At 41.2% G+C, this 18,904-nt stretch overlaps 4 protein-coding genes across 4 annotated transcripts; 3 read left to right on the forward strand and 1 right to left on the reverse strand.

Annotated features, from left to right (window-relative positions):
* The first annotated feature begins 2,043 nt into the window (after nt 1-2,043).
* Nucleotides 2,044-3,299, forward strand: LOC6636935 (27 kDa hemolymph protein). The gene is made up of 2 exons (XM_002060355.4): nt 2,044-2,336; nt 2,407-3,299. Exons 1-2 carry the CDS (start codon nt 2,171-2,173, stop codon nt 3,183-3,185), a joined length of 945 nt encoding a protein of 314 aa, XP_002060391.1. The 5' UTR covers nt 2,044-2,170; the 3' UTR covers nt 3,186-3,299.
* Nucleotides 3,300-5,074: 1,775 nt separating this feature from the next.
* LOC6636936 (uncharacterized) lies at nt 5,075-7,066 on the reverse strand. The gene has a single exon (XM_002060356.4). It carries the CDS (start codon nt 7,010-7,012, stop codon nt 5,294-5,296), a length of 1,719 nt encoding a protein of 572 aa, XP_002060392.2. The 5' UTR covers nt 7,013-7,066; the 3' UTR covers nt 5,075-5,293.
* Nucleotides 7,067-14,256: 7,190 nt separating this feature from the next.
* Nucleotides 14,257-15,317, forward strand: LOC6636937 (uncharacterized). The gene is made up of 2 exons (XM_002060357.4): nt 14,257-14,407; nt 14,463-15,317. Exon 2 carries the CDS (start codon nt 14,491-14,493, stop codon nt 15,064-15,066), a length of 576 nt encoding a protein of 191 aa, XP_002060393.1. The 5' UTR covers nt 14,257-14,407; nt 14,463-14,490; the 3' UTR covers nt 15,067-15,317.
* A 1,117-nt stretch (nt 15,318-16,434) lies between these two features.
* On the forward strand, nt 16,435-18,762 carry LOC6636938 (transcription factor btd). Its single transcript, XM_070209712.1, has 2 exons — nt 16,435-16,577; nt 17,407-18,762. The coding sequence occupies exon 2, from the start codon at nt 17,407-17,409 to the stop codon at nt 18,289-18,291; it is 885 nt and encodes a 294-aa protein (XP_070065813.1). The 5' UTR covers nt 16,435-16,577; the 3' UTR covers nt 18,292-18,762.
* Nucleotides 18,763-18,904: the final 142 nt, after the last annotated feature.

Consider the following 18,904-nt stretch of genomic DNA (forward strand, 5'->3'; position numbering starts at 1 on the left):
GCTACACTTTTTCTCAGCTACCCTAAGCCATATGAGCACAAAGTTTCACACAATGCGCTCCCGACTGTGCAACTGGAATGCCGGTCAAGGTATTAAATCTTCAAGACACTAGTCTCTCTCTGCTTTAGTCCAGCTCTGCGATTGCTATTGGCTGTACTTTGCCCTGAGGGAGCACAGTGCTTGCCTGCGGCATACTGCTGTGCGCTTCCCGATTTTCTATTTTATTCATATGGGGCAATAGAGCGATAAAAGCTTATCGCAGTCATTACGTAGCAACCGCTCTGACTGTTGTTGTCGAACTTTGAACGCCAGTAAAATGTTGAATGTCGTTTGGTTTTCGCGGCGTCGGATCCAACCGGTTTTCAAGCATGAACTTAGGCTTTTGCTCTTACAGGGCTTAAGCTTAGCTCGCAAACGAGACAGCGCTAGACAGATATATATGTATATAGCGATATATAAGTATGAGGAAGATCGGCTAATTCGATTTAAGCACAACTTAAAACCTACTTGATAGCTGGATGTGTGTGGGTTGTGATTAAGGCCCAGCAAATGGTAATAAGTGTCATAACGTAAACGACTTGAGCAATAAATTAACTATTACATTTTATTAACTGCACACTCTCATCAAAAGTATCAAATTGCAACGGTATCTGTAGTAATATAAAGCTTGTTTCTGCATCCCATTATTATTAAAAAAAAATTGATTGCGGCAACAAATTTATAATCGCATATAACTAGCTCGGGTAATGTAAACAATTACTTAATTCGTAGAATTAAGTTTCCCTATTATTTGTGACTATAAAAACTACTTGGCCGGGTCTAAAACGTCAGATCAGTTATATTCTCAAATTAAAAATCGTCATAGCTACAAATAGGCTTATAAAGTGTAATACTAAGTCTTTATAGACACATCGTTTTTTCAAGCTTATGTCGCTTTGGCTTGTGCGTTTCTTTTTCTTTCTGAACTGCGTAAAGCATTAATGGGGTCCGCTGTAAAATTATTAAGAAATATACTAACCATATTAAATATCATATAAACAGCTTTAAAAGACAAAGAGAAAAAAAAAAGAAAACATATGCAGCATAAACAACAATAACAACGAGGTGTGAAACTGAAGATGAACAGTTGCATGGAATTAGCTGGCTTGATTTTCACTTGAAACTCAAATGATAATTCCGCAAACTATGCAATAAAATGCTCGAGGCCGTTGTTGATGACGATGTTTTTTTTTTAAGCTGTCTTTGTTCATTTTGGCTTTTCGTTATTATCGCTTTAGTTTTCTAGTAGGTGGTCTTATCAATTCACCTAAGGGCGGCTCCGTCAGTGACTCCGTTTCTGTTACTAAACGGACGGACGGACGGTCAAAAACATCGATAATGCAATAAGCGTACAAATAAACATTAAAGGCAACACTCAGATAAGATAGGCGTACAATTAACGGAAAACATATATATATTAGGTGCGAGTAAGCATGAGCTGTTTGCATATTTACATACATACATTAATACATATGTACAGATACCATGTACCCTTGAATATGGCCAGTTTTATAAAACGGTGAGCCACTTGCCGTACATCAAGCGAGCCACCACCCAACGTCAGACAACTCTACCCTTTGCCCACTTTGTCCAATGCTGCAAAATCCTCAACGGACCAACGTAAATTATGTCATACTGTTAGTTAAAAGTTTGCAAAACGACGCCAACGACGCGGCACAGTGTGTTCTTATCATATCTCTAATGAATTGCTGATAAAAGCGAAAGTATATATTATTATATATAGAAAAATATATATGAAATCAATCAGTTAGAACTCTCTTTCAAACTGCCAAAGTAAGGAAGAAATGAATCGATAAATAAGATCACGCAAGATTTTTTCTTTTGGTTTGCCCAACCCCCCCCCCTCCCCTTCCCCTTCGAATGACAATTTACTGATAAATATGTATCGGCTTCGGACTGATACCACTGACATTCGGCAAGTTGTTACTTATTGGCACACCGTTAACCACTGTGCACAGCCGAGTCGTACTTGCTCGCGCTTTTCAACGACAACCGCTCTCATTCACTCGCCGCAACGCACACTGTACGGAGGCACGAAGACCGCAATAGCATCGATTACTAACCGATCGCATACTCAAGTCGCTGGAGTCGACTCTCTGCAGAAGCCGCTATGAACAAATACGCATTGCTGGCCGTGTGCCTGTTGGCTGCCGTGGGCGCCCTGCTGCTGGAAGTGCGGGCCAGCCCTAGTCCGCAAAAATTAAGCAGCAGCCAGCTGGAAAGCGTCTCTGCCCAGTTTTTGCCACCGGAGTTCCGCAATACAAACGTTAGCATGGGTAAGCTCCTGAAACTGTGACATAATCGTAATTAATGGGAAATCAATTGTGGATCGTCTATCGTTCATAGATGATATTAAACGCGTCTATCGCGATAAGTGCAAAAAGGTGACAGGCACGGATAACTCAACGTTGTATCAGGATATCGAGGATGCTGCCGCAAAGCTGGGCTCCTGTCTCAGCGGCCTGGCCAATCTGACGGCGCTGCAGGCTGAAATGGAGGCTGCCCGGCCAATTGGTGAACTGGATACCGTGTTCAACAAGTATTGCCAGCGCGCACCGGAGGCCGAGGAGTGCGTGCGCGCATTCAATGCGAAGGTGAAACCCTGCCTAACCGCTGAGGAGCTGCGACAACAGGCCACCATGATGCGCCTTGGGGCCTCACTGCTGGGTTTCGCCTGCTCACGCGGCGGTGATCAAATTGCGCTATTTGTTGCCGAACAAGGACCCGAGTGCCTTGAGGCCAACAAGGAGAGCATTAGCAACTGCCTGAACAGATCATTCCATCAGTATATACCCAAGGATGGCCAAGTACCCGATCTGATGAGCCGACCCGAGCTGCTCTTCTCGCCCACACACTGTGTGGACCTGCAGAGCTTCGAGGCCTGTGTGCTGCATCATCTGGAACAGTGTGCCGAGATCACGCCCGCCAACATTGTGCAGTCCATCTTCCGCTTTGTGAAGAACGAGACCGACTGCCAGGCATGGATGAATGCACGTGCCAACGAGCGGCCCATTCTGCTGGCCAGCGCCAACAATACTGGCGGCGGCGACGGTGCCGGCACTCTGGTCACGACCCTTGGCGGCACCTTGGCCGTCACGCTGGGCGCTTTCATGCTGCGTTACTAGGCTAGCATTTAGAATTTTATACTCATAAATGCGTTATTTCCATTATCATATATACATTTTTTTTTTTGTTTTTTTTTTTTCTCCCTATCTGCAATAATGAGAGTAGTGATACCATTTCCTGCATATTGTGCAAGTATTCGTATGTATTTTATCATTATTATTTTTTTTTTTTCGTTTTTGTTTAAACACTTATGTACGGTACTTTGTAATTTAATGACTACTTTATTTATTGCTTATAATAAACAAACGATTACGATATGCATGTGTGCCGGCAACTACCCAACCAATCGACAACGTGTGGAAATTCAAGGTACTCTTGTATAGTCTGGACAAGGGATTAGCTGGGTACGCAATTGCATGCCATATTTCAAGAAAATGTATATTAACTTAATACTTTTTGCGGGTTATTTATATCTGCAACAAATCGAACGACTGCCTAATCATTAGGAAATATCATAAAGATATCAGGCATTCGGTTCGATAAACATAAGTACACATTTGTAGTTTATATAAATACTTCATGAATTGATATGCAACGCTTAAACATTCTTATCAAGTCTTCGTATGTATCGAATCATTTGTATTTTCAGAATCAGCTTTGCCCTGAATTCACATGCTCCTTTTTCCCATGCAAACAAAGTTCAAGAACTTGGCACATAAAACAAACAGAGTCGATGATTCAGACAATACGAAATTCGATGCGATAAGGCTCCATTTGTAAGACTCTGCCTCTGAGTCACGCATGCACGAAGAATTGCATACTTTTGCACTGCTCGCTAAAATATAAGTGGATATATCCACTGCCGATATTCAGGCTCAGTATAATGCATAGATAGTGCTGACCCGGAATTTGTGACCAAATAAAATTATAATAATTTATTCTTTGAGTGTATGCCTACACAGATATACCCAATCGCATGCTTGTTGTATAGGGTAGCCGCGGTATCTAATAAATGCCTAATATGAGCGGCAATCAGACTAACATTAGTTAGTATGTATATAAACGCGGATAGAAATGAGAAGACGTCATAGATAGTTGGAACGGGAAAGTACGCAATTACATATTAAGTGAAATATGTCGCATGTACATATTTCGTGATTGATACATTAGATTATAAGTGTTATGTGTGAAATGCAACAGATATATAGTTAATTGGACAAAATTTAATTAAGTTAATAGAGTAGGAGTAAGCGGGAGGATTCGTTTCGCATTAAAACCGCATTTTTCAGTTGGTACTCTGCTCGGGAGTGCCCGACTAGCAGATGCCTTGAACCCATCGCCAAACTGCGCTTACAAGCTTTCTAGGCTCCATCTACACATACACATATACACAGAATATATACACGATTTGACACAGACTATGGGAAATGTATTTTTAATTAACTTTGATGTTTTAAGTCCAAGTCGTATGAAACTCTCAGGGCCACACAAAAGTCTGCGTATACCAAAGCGCAATGCTCTTCATGAATGAGGAAAATAAATGTGTTTTATATTTTTAAGGGAAATTGGATTCGTACAAAAACATAGATATATGTATGTATACTTTATGAGAGCCAACATACAACAAATGATGTCTCAACTCTGCTCATATATTTATATTTTATATTATATTTATTAATAATATGTATATTAGACCGTCGAACCGCCAAGCTTAAGACCCATGTTCTATATTTATTCCAAAGTATAGATATCAAAATATAATTCTTAACTTCGGGCTGAGCAAGACTTAATATTCCTTCAGATCTTTCAAGTCGTTTTCAAAACTCTGCACATTTGGAGCAACAATTTCTGTTGCTGATATATTAGTATGGTAAGCTGATCTTGAAATTATTTCTGCACTTTTGGCTGATTATTTCTTTGGATAACTCAGATAGTTCAATTTGTCACAACCAGATAGTTTATTCGTTATATTCCAAGTATACTCTGGATAAATAATTCTTATAATTATTTATATTACTTATGTACATAAGTTATAAATACGAACAAGTATCCGAACAACTAAAAACCCAAGCCCTGGAATTTTTCTCGTTATCTAAAAAATATTTACAATGGTAGGAAAAAAAGTACGTACTAAAAAAAAATGTACTTATGTTATTTAAGGTAATAACTAATTCGTGGTTTTTGAAGACTGCGCTTGCTGTAGCATTTGCTGTTGCTCTTGCGCCTGCTCCAGATCTGTTTCTTGCTCCTCCAAATCCTCTAATGCATTCTGCTCCTCCGTATCCACACTCTGCTCGAGCACATCGTCCAGATGCATCCAGACGTACTCGACTCCCGCACGCAGCTCATTGGCATACTTCCAAGCGCTGCGATCTTCAACCAGCTCCGACAATTCATAACTTGCATCCGGCTCGCGATAGTGCTGCATGTGGGCAAGTTTCGTGCTGACGGATCGCGTATTGCAGCTACCTGGCAGCCACTTGAGCGTAAAATGATTGTGCAGCGTCAGCGAGTAGCGCGTGTTGTGGAAGCACTTGGTCGCCCGATTGGGCCGAGAGTAGTCGCGATGACGCATTGTGTGCTGCAGCACATAGAGCTGGTCGGCCTCCAGCTGCTCGTGGTTTTGCGCCTCGGGCACCACCTTGGTGAAGTAGGCGTTGATGAAACACATAGAGACATGGCCATTGGGACATTTAGCAATGGTTGCTTCCTGGTCCGTGTCCAGCACATCCTGCCAGCTGCGCAGCGTCCCTAGCGGCATAATCACCTCATCGATATCTACATTAACCAAATAATCATACCGATACATATTCCTATAGAAACAATCATTGTAGGGTATCAGCTCGTTCAGCCGCTTGACCAGACGCCGCTGCTGCAGCAGCAGGTGCTGATAGTGTCGCAACCTTGGCATGCCGTTGGCCAGCGTAAGGGGACGCAGCTCCAGGTAGCCAATGCGCTGATAGTAATCCAAGACCCGCTGCACCGCTGGATGCACGTCGTACATGTAAGCGTAGACGCGTGAGGCGCCCATCAGGCGCTGAAGCTCAAACCATTCGATCAAACGTTCCGAAAGATCCATGTACGGGAAATCAAAGCCCTTCACGCATACGCCAAAGCTGAGCTTGGCCGTGGAATTGCTGCTGGATGTGGAGTTCAGGCTGGATCCAGAGCTGTCCTTGATAGTGTCATTTAAAACTGGAGGGATATCGTAGTGGACACGAAGCGAATTGCTGGCGCGCTCACAGCTTTTGGTGACCAGAGAGACGGTACGCGGCGTAACGTATTGCAGATTCGGCGGCAAATCGGGCACCGGGCAACTTAACAGATGAGGATAGTTAAGCAGTGGCGTATGGCCCCAGCTGCTGATCCATATGCTCAAATATTCGCTGACCCGCGTCATAATGGGCTCTTTGTGGTCCGCATACCATAGCTGACAATGCGTCGGCGGGAACTCATTGTTGATTTGATTCGCGGTGGCCAAAACGCGCACCACGCCCTTTGGCAACTTGACGCCGGGACGCAGGTCCAGGTAGGCGGCATACAGACGGAACGTTACGTTTGCATTGATGAAGGTCTGCCAGTAAATGTTGTGCAGATGCAGATCCAGCGGATCCGGATACAGGGCGCATGTTTCGTTCATGCGATATTTATTTGGCTTCGCATAGCGATACCAGTAGCCATAGTCCACCTCGGGCAGTTCTTGCTCCAGCTGTTGCACCAGCTCCTCATCAACTGGCTCCTCCACAGTCTGTACCGGTGGCGGTGTCCCCTTCAATGCAGCAGCCGACGTCCTAACGTGTTGCACTTGCTCCACAAACCGTTTCTCAGCCTGCAGCTCCCGATCCGCGCTGTGCAGTGTGGTCAGCAGCAGCAACAGCATAAACATTACAAGCAGCGACAGTAGCGTCAGCTTGACAAAGCTACCTCTACCTCTTGTTGACATTGCGGCCGAACTAATCGTGGCAATCATTACGCTAACTGCCCAACCCGGCAATCGTCCGCTTTATCTTTGCGAAGTCTACGAGTCTAACAGCCACGAAGTGCTTCCTGCCGTTGAGCACATATGCGGCCCGAACGCTTATCAATGTAGTTGCTGATATCCATTTTCTAGCTAATCAGACCGAACAACAATATTGCACTTAGAGAAACTTTTATATATAAAACGCAATGAAATAAGGACACTCTGCTCGCATTTGCCATATTTTGAAACATTTTATTAACAAAAATTAACTCATGTTTTTAAGAAAAATCTTATCAAAGAATATCAGAAAATATTTTCTGAAATTTACACGTTTTGTTATTAAGCCGATTTTATAAAATGTTGGAATAAATTTGTGTTCTAAAAATCTAAGCCTAAATAATCCGAGAAATTTAACATAAATAATCTATTCGATTTCAGCAAAGCTAGATCAAATCAAAGGTATTCCCTTCTTAATTATTTTTTCTAGACATTATACATTAACATTATACTCTTATACTTAAGTTGCACTGAGTCTTTTGCATGTTTATTATATCTATTTATCTATATTTTACTTTACCTATTATCTATGTGGTATATACATAACATAACACTGGTTGATTTTTCTCAGTGTCCAAAAATTCGCCAGTCTAAGTTTATATTTACAAATTTACTATCTTGGGCAAAACCTTAACTGATCCTAAGTGTGTGTCAGATTGATTTGGCTGTTGGTTGTCTTTGGCTTACTTAACTTACTTTACTTATCAACTTGCTGACTTAAACAAAAACAAAACTCGAATATACCTTTATTGTTTTTAATTGTTCTTAAAACATTTGGCAATGGCACATAATAGTTGAATTTTGGAACTATCACGTCAAAGGTGATAATAATTCGTTTGGTACTCACTATCTTTGCGGCGAGAAACATATATAAAGTGAAATTAATTGATATGAATTAATAATTTCAATTTATGGGCCTTTTGTGCAATCGGCTAAGATATCAAAGAAATCAATCAAAAACTAATTAAAATGTGCCTCTCGGCGGCTCCTGTCTTTGTAATACTCTATTTGCAGCTTTAAATGATATGGCATTTCATTTGAAATACTTATAAAAAATATTAAATTATATATTTTTTATATTAAAACTACAAATAGCCTCACCTAGCATGGGTTTATACAGGGATGTATACTTCATTCTTTATTTAATAGCCTTTTCATGTTTCTTTTAATAAGTCTAATGCAGAATTAAACTGAATTCACAATTTATTTCACAACACCATTTACATATGTGTAATATGCATCGGCACTACACATTTAATCTGACCTAGCTTTCCCACCCTGTTCAGTGGGAGAAAAGTGTAAAGAGACATGCGCAAAAGGTTTTTCAAATATAAAGATAAAATATGTATTAGTTTGGTCCGTCGTCGCAGCGCTTGGAACATGACATTGCTTTTAAAAGTGATTTGAAACAAGTTTTTGTTTTGTACGCCGTAATTGAAAATGGACGCGTTGAGGTTGCATTTTGAAGTGTTCCAGTTTTGTTAATAACGCCAGCTAAGGCAGCACATTTATGCATTTAAGTAGTCAAACCTTCTAGTTGAAATTAAATTCCCAAGAAAATGTTGATAATATATTTGTTTAACCGATTGGACAATTAATTAATGTTTATCATATAAATACTATGCGGGGAGTCTTGGCATTTATAAACTTCGATGTCAATACCTCGGATAAGATAACCCCGCTTCTCTTGTAATTAGGTTAATCAAATCCATATTTCGTTGATATATTATTAATACCCACTAATGTAGTTAAAATCTTTGTTGATTTGGTTTGTTTGTCAGTTGGCCGCCGTCCGAACCTGCTGCTCTCACCCATTTACTACCCGTTAGAGCATTTGTTATGGCCAGTTGTCCATTGAAGTGTTGATAAGCAGGCGGGGCCTGATAAGAGTATAAAATACAGAGCCAAAAAAACAGTGAAGAATCAATAGTAAGTCTTGGATTGAAAGCAACAGATTGAAACATCGCGAGATTATTGACAGTTAAAGTCCCAATATAAAGGTATTTGATTTTTATTTTATTTATTAAACGAGTAAATGTATACTCATTGTATGTTCATATTATACAAAGCCTTTTTGACCCCGGCCAGTAAGATCCATTAAATAATCGATATATAACATATTTAAACTACTCGGGGCCTTCTCGAAAGATCACAACTAAATACTGACTAATCAACAAATCTTCTCTGCACTTGCTAAAGCATTTATTATACTGTTAACAGAAGATTGCGTGAAAGAATGCACCGAATGTTCGTTTTTCATTTTGTTCATTAAGTCATTCTTTCTAAACAAAAATAACGGAAAAACTGCGCATAGTTTTCACATACTTTCCTTTATAGCAGTATTTACATTTTAGCTACTTTCACAAGTCTAGTAAAAAAGTGTTTGTTTTTTCAGCAGGTGGCTCTTTCCAAAGGGTATGCACTCATTGGACTTCTCAAAATTGCTTAAGTGTACTTAATTTCCAATACCCTGTGACCGCAATATGACCAAATAGGGTTAATCTAAATTGGGAAATATGTTTAACAGCTGTGTCTGTTTAAATAGGATAACTAAATAATGATATTTTGGAGATATATTAAATACCAAAATGATTGAATGAACGATCGTGAGTAGAGGGTATTTAATAGTCGCGAGCGCTTGGTCAACGCCAATTCACGTCTGTTTTGTTTGTGTTATTTTATTTTTTTATTTTTGTCGAGCTATTATAACTTTGCGCTGCCCTATTTTTGCAAGTAATTTAAAAATAATTTGATGTTGTTGCTCCTGCTGGGCCTCGCTTGGGTGGGATTAACGTTTTTGCTAGGTCCGAAGTTTGCTTTATTGACATTGTCACCAGGGCTTGTGACAATGAGCGCATACCTGCAGGACGACCACGGCGATGGGGACCTGAGAGGACGACGAGAGGATAGTAAAATTGTGAAACAACTTTTTAATGAGAAACATTTTTTGCACATTGCGCTGCCGGTGCGAAGGGGGTGAGCTGCTGGCCTGCCCGTGATGTGGGTGAGCCAAGTTTGTAAATTGTTGCTGCTGCCACGAATGCTGATGATGATGCTGATGTTGATGCTGTCGCTGCCTGCGGCTGGCTCGTAGCCACATATATTCGGGATACGAATGGCAAACGCGAGCAAACTTAAGTTACTTTCAAATGATGCGGTTATCGCATAAATTTAATGAAAATTACGTGAATGCCTATTAAAATGCGGAATTTCCACAGCTCTTAAGTATATCAATTTAGCAACGAGCGATATAACTTTGGCACGATTATTCACTAGGGTACTCAATGGGAATTTACACCTGAAAAGCCACTTAAACCGCATAGTTGAGGTTTGCTGACTGCGGTCAAATTATTATCGTTCATTTTAGTTAGAAATACTCAATTGCGAAGTGACAGTCTCTATTAATAGTAATCGGTTATGTTAGAGCCGCTCCGTTGCTAAAAATGAAAGGAATATATATAAAATTAAGTATCTGCACTGTGCGTGTAATTATTATGGATTATATTCAATCGATCAATAATAATACATACTTAAATAGGTCATAAAATTGTCACCCAACTTTTGCTGCTATCAAATGTATAGGTTATCTCGTCTACACTTTTGGCATGTATCATTTAAATTGCAAACATTTTACATAATATGCTTAACATTATTATAATAAATATTTCAAAGCGTTTAGACTTTAACAGTGTATTACAATTAAATCGCTTTTCTTATTTCAAGCTTTTTATATTTTTAAATACAAAGAGTTATAAGATAAAAATATTGTCAAACAATGGAATTCACTGCCATCCGGTGAGAAGATCAGCAAAGTAAATCCAGCTTAGTCTGCAGGCAGTTGGATTCAAGCTTTGGAACAGCTGGAGCACTTGCTATATTGTAGGATGCGTTGCCGGCACTTGTTGCTGCTGCTGATGTGCTGCGGCTCCATTAACAACAGCCACACAATCGATTTTAGTAGCATGGAAAATACGTGCTACAAACAACACTAACTACTTGCCAGCGAGTGGAAAACTTTTATGCCCAGACGATTGACGCGACCATTGTCACACACACACGTACACACACACACACACACACACACACACCCACACCTACACACAGATCTGGACACATTGCCAGAGCTAAGGCCGGATACAAAGCCTGAGCTGGATCTGTTCAGGCTTATGGGCCGCAGTCCACAGTCGTAACGCCCACAAGAGTGGGCTACAATTAACTATGAAAATTTTACGCCGCACTGCAAAACTGCAAACTTTTTGCCTTAATTGCCCAGAAAAGTAACACAAATGAAACGCATCGACGCTTAATTACTTTTGCTAAATGGCAGGGACGTTGCCGTCGACTGCGTTAGGTAAACAGTGGGCGGGACGGCACTCGAGCACTTTGCTTCCATTTTGGTTCTGGCCAAGAGCAAGGGCCAACTTTGCAGCATGCGGGTATAAAAGGTAGCTAGAGGTTGGGTTTGTGGCACACTTTGAATTTGCAGCATGGCAATTTACTGCATTCAGTTCATGGCTTTGGCTAAGACTCCTTCTGTTTATACCCTTGGCTTTGGATATTACCGAATATCCCCGTGGGCTGTTCGATATATGGGAAAGCTATGCATCTATTGCAGAAAGCTTTTTATTTCATTTAAAATTTAATCAATTAATATTTGACAGATTTGACTAAAATTTTAATATACCATATATTTTGAACATTTTAATAAATCATTTAACTTATATTCTATAACTGCCCGTTGTACTGAAAATATTGCAAGCCGTAGATATTTTCATAAACAAGATAGGGCTAAATTTGATGTCTGTCCACAAAATTTGCATCTACCAAATATGGTTAGATGAATGCAACTGTTGGGATCATAGTTTTTTGTATTTTGTAATCAATTGTTTCAAGTCTCGGATCTTCCGTGTTTGATTTGATTTGAAATTCGGTTCAATGTGAAAGAATAAAGTATAATTCCAGACCTGAACCGGATTAAATGGTCTTATGAATATAATACGAAAGTATTTTATATTCTTTATATACACGTTGAATTAACCTCGATATTTGTAATGTTGTGTGCATCCGCAAGAGTATCGTATGTTCGGTTTGATCAATATAGTAAAATCGACATCTTCCTGGCTTAAGTCGGACTGATTGCTGCCAGCATGTGAGCGGCGCTGCACGATTTGACTTTTGTAGACGTCACAATTTGAGAAGTTTCGCTAGCTCTGTGGCAAACTTGGCCAAAAACTTGTCTGGCACTTGGTTTCAAGTTTTTGATTAAAAGCCTGCCACAAAACGCCATGCACGCAGTGGGGTAAACTTTTTTATACCACTCGCAGCCCAAAAATTGTTAATTGAATGCACTTTGGGTGCGCAATGTTTGCCTTTTACCCAAATGAGTGGCCATCTGTTGGCAGCTGAAATTAGTGAACGAAGTGCTTCAAGGAATAAGGAAATAGCTGGCATACACATACATACATAGAGATATATATATGGAAATGGATAAACGATCGATACGAAGAAATTGTAGTTTAACTGAAATTGTATCTTGATAGGCTTAGCTACAGATTTGCCGAGCCTTATTAAGCTGTTAATCAGGTCTAGCTGATCTTTTCGATAACTATCATAGGAAGATTAAGGAATATATCAATAAAAACCTCAAAGAGCATGCTAAATATTGTATACATAAGTTAAGCTGGCTGCGCCAGGCTTGGTGAATGCTCAAAATCCGACATCTATTCATAGCTGCAAGGACAGACACAAAATTTGGCCAATGAGTGCGTTGTCTGGCTCGCTGTTTGCATTCATCAATCACACAGGACTCCCCGCAGGGATATGTTTATTGTATCCCCACAAATTGATATCGGCAATACGAAGCCCATTTGTTAAACTGCATTTCAGCTGTCAGTTCAGTTGCTGCTATTGCTGCTGCTGCTGCTGTACAGCCTGTTGCCAGCCATTTTCGAGGAGCTTGAGTTGCACATTTCGAGGCAGGATGAGAATACCTTAACGTTGGGCAAATGCACCCGCATCCCGTATACAGCCATAGACATCTATAGACACGCCCCACAGCTGTTACTGGGCGTGGCGCCTTTTCACTTGAATGAAGTGCAAGCCAAAGAAGTAAAAACCCGAAAATAATAGCAAAAGCATCTCCAGATATTCTATAAAAGCCGAGGCTAACGAGATTTGATGAATTGCAAGTCTTTGTGAAAGGAAGCTGCAGGAAAACTGTGCGTGAATAGCGCCTTCAACTCCAACTTCCGAGAGCCGCCCAGACCGCGTCTAAGCAGGAGGGGAACAAAATAAAAAAAAGAAGCCATTAAGTGGTTTAAACCAGTGAAAAAGCGCACAACAAGCAACAGCAACGAAAAATGCAGTTGACATAAAAGAAACCCAACGAGCTAAAGCCAACTCCCCCGCTAGCCCCAGCCCTCGCGCCAACTGCAGCGCCAGTCTGGCAGGCAAACAGACGGACAGTTAACTAGATAGCAAGCACGTGGATACGAGCACAAAGCATCTTGACGAATTACTTGCCAGCTGTGTTGGACCAGAGCACCGATGCTGAGACGCAGTCTTAATATTGCTGCAAAGAAATTTAATTTAACCAACCGCTTTGCCGGTATCTGGATAGGATTCATTACTTGCCCTCCACCAGGTGCAGGCAGCTAATGCGGACAGCTATTGTATCAGTTGAAATCAAAATGAACCTATGTCATAGGCGGTAAAGTTAATTCTAATTGCAGCAATCAAGTTTTTAAAGATCTTAAAAAACTATCGGAGGTATTACACTTTGCATGCGTAGCGTTTGTCACGTTTTGAGTTTCCAGCTTGTAAATTAACTGACTTGTATATATTGATGATCCGCATGTTAAGGTTGTCAACTTTGCCCATAGAGAGCATAGAGTGCAATTACCGCTGTTAAAGCTTTTCATTGCGACACCACAAAGTATGCAACGGGCCCGATCAAAGCTCCAATTCCAAGCGAGTTGAAGCTTTAAGCCAACAACAGAGGTGGATCTTTGCTGCACAGTTGTTAAAAATGAAAGTAAACAGTCGACTTATCAAAGTGGACGATGCCATGTTTACAACACGAAATGAGGAAAAACAATGCCTTGACTTTAAAGCCAGTTAAACTTGAATTTGCTGATTTTGTACATGTGTCTAGTATTATGTATAGATCCGTAAATTCAATCAAAATTCAAACCGAGGGGTACACTCAACACACAGACAGAGAGAAAGAGGGAGAGTGAGTGAGCAGGAGGCCAGTGGGAGCGAGTAAGGAAGAGGTACAAATAGAGTGCACAACTCTGGTTAACAAATGGTGCATTAGGGTTTTACATAGACTGCACGGTCCAGACATGGAGCGACTCTCGTTATCAGCGCTGAGCATGGCCATATTGCTGCACTCGGTCATGGGCATCTCATACTACTTTCTAATGGCTCGGTGCTCCCCAGCGCCCCTGCTAGGTAGCTGGCTTTTCGTCGCCTGTATTGGAGCCGTGTTGCAGGTGGTGCACATATTTCCGCAGTGGTTCCGCAATTGCTCGTCCCTATGCCGGCTGACCATGGAGATGGCCGTATGCTGCTTCACGCTGGACCTGATGCTGACCAAGCTGTGGTGTCGCATTGAGTCGCTGTGCCACTGTGCCATCGTCGGCATTCTGCAGCTGCTCGTTACGGAGGACGGCACCTTTGCTTCCTGCGAGTACTGGATGCTCGGTGTGACCACCAGCGTGATTGGCGCCTGCCTGCTCTGGTTCACACTGTGGGCCACCGCGTTTCCCAGCAGGCTACGTCTGGACTGTACCAATTGGCAAAAAAACGTCTCACGTTCTTTAAAACAAAATATTCGCCATTTGGCTTTCGGCCCCTCGGATCTACAGCGCGTCAGCTCGCCGCCTATCAAGGAAAGCGAGCAGAGCTTTGCCAGTTGAGCCAATCACAAGCCAAAAGGTATAAATAATTGGACAAAATAAGTTCAATGTTGACAGTGGGTCAGGCCGCAATGACATTTACCATGCACCAAAACCTGTATTAGAACTTAGCCATGCAAACCTTCAAAATGCAAAAAAACATTCAGCAGTCCCCTAATTCTGCGTTCCCCTGTACAATTGTTGTGCGCCCTAAGCCCATGCCTTGGAAATTTATGGAAATACCGAATAAAATGTTAGATAAGGTTTATCAATCTTTAGCTGGCTGACTAAAGGCCAATGCAATGTTAATTTTATTTTTATTTTACAACCAACAATAGTTAAGGACCAAAAAAATGTGAAGAGGCTTCTCTGATTATAAGTAGAAAACAAACGATTTGTTCGCTGGGCACTTCACGCCTTACAATTCGCAACCAGTTTAAGCTTCGAAAGGGGGACGAGATATTTCCCCCAAACTACAATCGTAGATACTTTTTGTAGCTTCCTGCCAGATCTCAGAATTAATGTTCGGCAGCAGGGGCTTATCTGGCATTAATGGAACAATTTTGCTTACGACCTTGCAATGCTTTCCTACTATCGAACAAGCAGCAAAAAAAAAAAAAAAACAAATTGAGAAAGCATCTTTTTTTTTAAAGCTTTTAGCTAACCGGCGCACCGGTGCAGCCACGGAGAAACCCGTTTGAGCATATCATGGCCATGAGGCAATGCGGAAAACATTCGCTGCATGCGCCTAATTGTGGGCTGGTGCACTCCTCTCGTTGCGTTTCGGAAGACGGAAACAAAAACCAAATAAACAGAATGCAGCATTCGGGAATACTGGACAATAAAATACCCTTTACGCGACTTAAAGTACAGCTGAAGCTTGAAAGGAAATCATGTGATCCCAAAGGTTTGCCATAAAATGGTATGTATATATATTATGTGTATGAGTTATATTACGACTGTTATTTCATGATTTTTTAAAGGCATTTATAAAGACTATATGTAAGGTCCACGTGTAAATTTGGTTAGGGTATTCAAAATGCCTAGCGCTGTGAAGTTGGAGTAGCGCTCGTGTCAAACTTGAACTTGAAACATGACTTAAACTTAACGACGATGCACATGCAACAATGTCCACAGAATGTGCAACACCGAAGACACGCAAGCGCCTTGTTTTGTTTTTAGTTTTTAAACACTTGTAAGTAGCTAACAGCTTTTGGCTGCAACTTGTGGCATGCTACAGTTAAACTGCTTTTAATGGCAATTGAGGAAAATTGGCAGCTACGTCTGCTGCAGCTCTCCTGCCGGTTGGTCGGCCTGGCTGGCGCTGGCTGCTGCGCCTGGCCGGTTGGTATATAAGCAGGTCCGCTGGCGTCACTGACGTTAATCAAACCGCGTCGCTAGACAGTCTTAGGCTGCACTAAAAAGTGCAAGTGTTTTGCCAACAAGAGCTGCAAACAAATTATTTATAAACAAACGCGCACAAAACGTGTTCGCCCCCAAACCAAACAAGCAAACTCTAAATCATAGCAGAGGTGAAGCTTTTGGTGTTTAATTTTTTATTTTTTTCCTTCCCATTTTCTTTGCTTTATTTTTGTTTTAAGTAAATATTTGCGCTTATGTATAAGCATAATTGTTATAAAACTACAAATTAAAAAAAAAATGAGAAGAAACAACACCGCGCAGCTAGTGAAAGTGAACTTTAAATAAGATGACGCCCATTCATGGAATTTTGTTAAGCAATTAATGTGCTCATGTTTTTGACATGTGTGCTACATGGAAATTAACCAAGACAATCCCTCAACAGAACAAGCCACTTAACTACTTCATAGCCCTCACTGGGCATGTGACTTGCAACAGACTTAAAATAACTCAATTTATTAAGATATATATCTATTATATCTATTTAAACAAAATATAAATAATAATTACCCTATTGAAGGGCTCACAACTTATCTAATTTAATACATTAATTATAGTTGTCAGTTAATTATAGTTTGCAGAGCAAATTTAAGAGATCACCATATTGCCACCTAGGAGGCTGGATTTCCCATAATTTATAGAACACGCCTGGAATAAATAAATCCAAAATCTTTGGAGAGGAGCTTGAAACCAGTTTGATTGTGAAGTAAAAAAGTAACCATCAATTTATCAAGTTTGCGTTTCAAAATGTTCAAAGCCCTCCGAATATATATTTTACCTAGATATTCGCATTTAGCTAAGACAAAGTATTTAAGTTTTTCAAACAAGTCTCTAGTCGATTGTAAAATGTTGTACAGAGTTTGACTGTTAACTCCCAGTTATGAATAATTATTTATTAGAGTTTGTCGCTACGTCCGCTTTACTCTCTATCCCACATTTCAGATGCTGTGCCAAGGATATTTCCATTGCCTGCTGCTGGTTGCCCAGCTGCTTGTATTGCCATTTCTACATGCCTCGCCGGTATCAAGCCCAGAAATAGCCAATAAATCGAACAAGTCGCCAAACAGCGTCCAGGCGCAACAGCAGCTACAGCAGCAACAACAGCAACAGCAGCAACAGCAGCAGCAGCAACTACTCAAGTCCAATCCCAATGCCCAGGAAGCGCATCTAAACTCGCTGAGCGCATTTGCCACAAGCTACGATAACTTGGGCACTGCTCAAGCACAGGTGCAGCCGCCGACTGAAGCAGGCTTCAAGCCGTCCTATGAAATGCCCGAAATGGAGACGAACTTTACGCCCATGCAAAGTGGAGGTCTTGGCGAGAGCACCAGCATTTCCAGCCTACCCAGTACACCCATGCTGATGCAGTATCTGCCGGCGCAGACGCTTCAGGATGGCAGTGGAACCGTCCAGTATCTGCAGCTGATACCAACGCGGCCCATCATTGTGCCTATCAGTCCATATTTGACCACAGCGGCCACTGGCGGCGTACAGGCGCCGGCGCCTGCCCTAACACCTAATGTAGCTGCAACACCCGATTATGGTGCACGCGGAGTCCAGCTAAGTGCCCTACCCGCTAATACAGGCGTTACCGGCCTACACTATTCTGCTGCCGGTTTGCAGGGCTATGCCAATGCGGTCTCTCCTGTCGCCGCCTATCGCAGCAGCTACCGCATCAATCGCGAGGCGAAGGAGAAAAACTTTCCGCCCACATTTAGCCTGAATCTCAACGAGTATCTGCCGGCGGCAGCGGGTGGTCACGATGCATCTGTTTCGGGAACAGCATCGCATCCGCATTCTCAACTGTATATTAGAGCCAGGCCATAGATTGCAATCCTAACATGCATTGTAAATCCAAGTTTGTTTCTTAAGTCATTTGTTTTTTTTTTTTTTTTGTTGCATATTTTGTTATACTCAGCTTTAAGCTCCACAATTGTTATTATCATAAGCCGAATAAAGCGCTTAGGTAAAACAATACTAGGAAGTAAATTATGGTCTAGAGTGCTCGGCTAAGAAGCCCGTAAATAAGTTTAATGTGTTGAAGTCTTAAGCTGTTGAAATTGCAGCAGATTACAATTTTGAACTCTAATTCTAAATCAAGAATATAGCTTAAATTCCATATGATTTGGCAGAGATCTAATACGCCGACAATGAGCTCTGTCGCGCACATACAATACAAAAAAAATGTTATAATATTTCTTTCCCATATCTCCATTCAATTTTACAATAATATTTACACCTCCCAGCCCTAATATACATACATGTAGCATTATAAATATTAAAGAGCGTATTACAACAGCCCTAGCTTGTTCGAAAGACCCAAAATAAGCAAACAAACCAGCGAACATGGCTTGAAGCAAGGTCGTCTTGAGCCAACAGCCTAACAGAATGAATTGCCATTGTCTCTGGGTCGCTTTAAGTGAAAGTAAACAACAATTTC

The sequence above is a fragment of the Drosophila virilis genome, chromosome X (genome assembly GCF_030788295.1).
Source record: "Drosophila virilis strain 15010-1051.87 chromosome X, Dvir_AGI_RSII-ME, whole genome shotgun sequence".
Taxonomy (NCBI): domain Eukaryota; kingdom Metazoa; phylum Arthropoda; class Insecta; order Diptera; family Drosophilidae; genus Drosophila; species Drosophila virilis.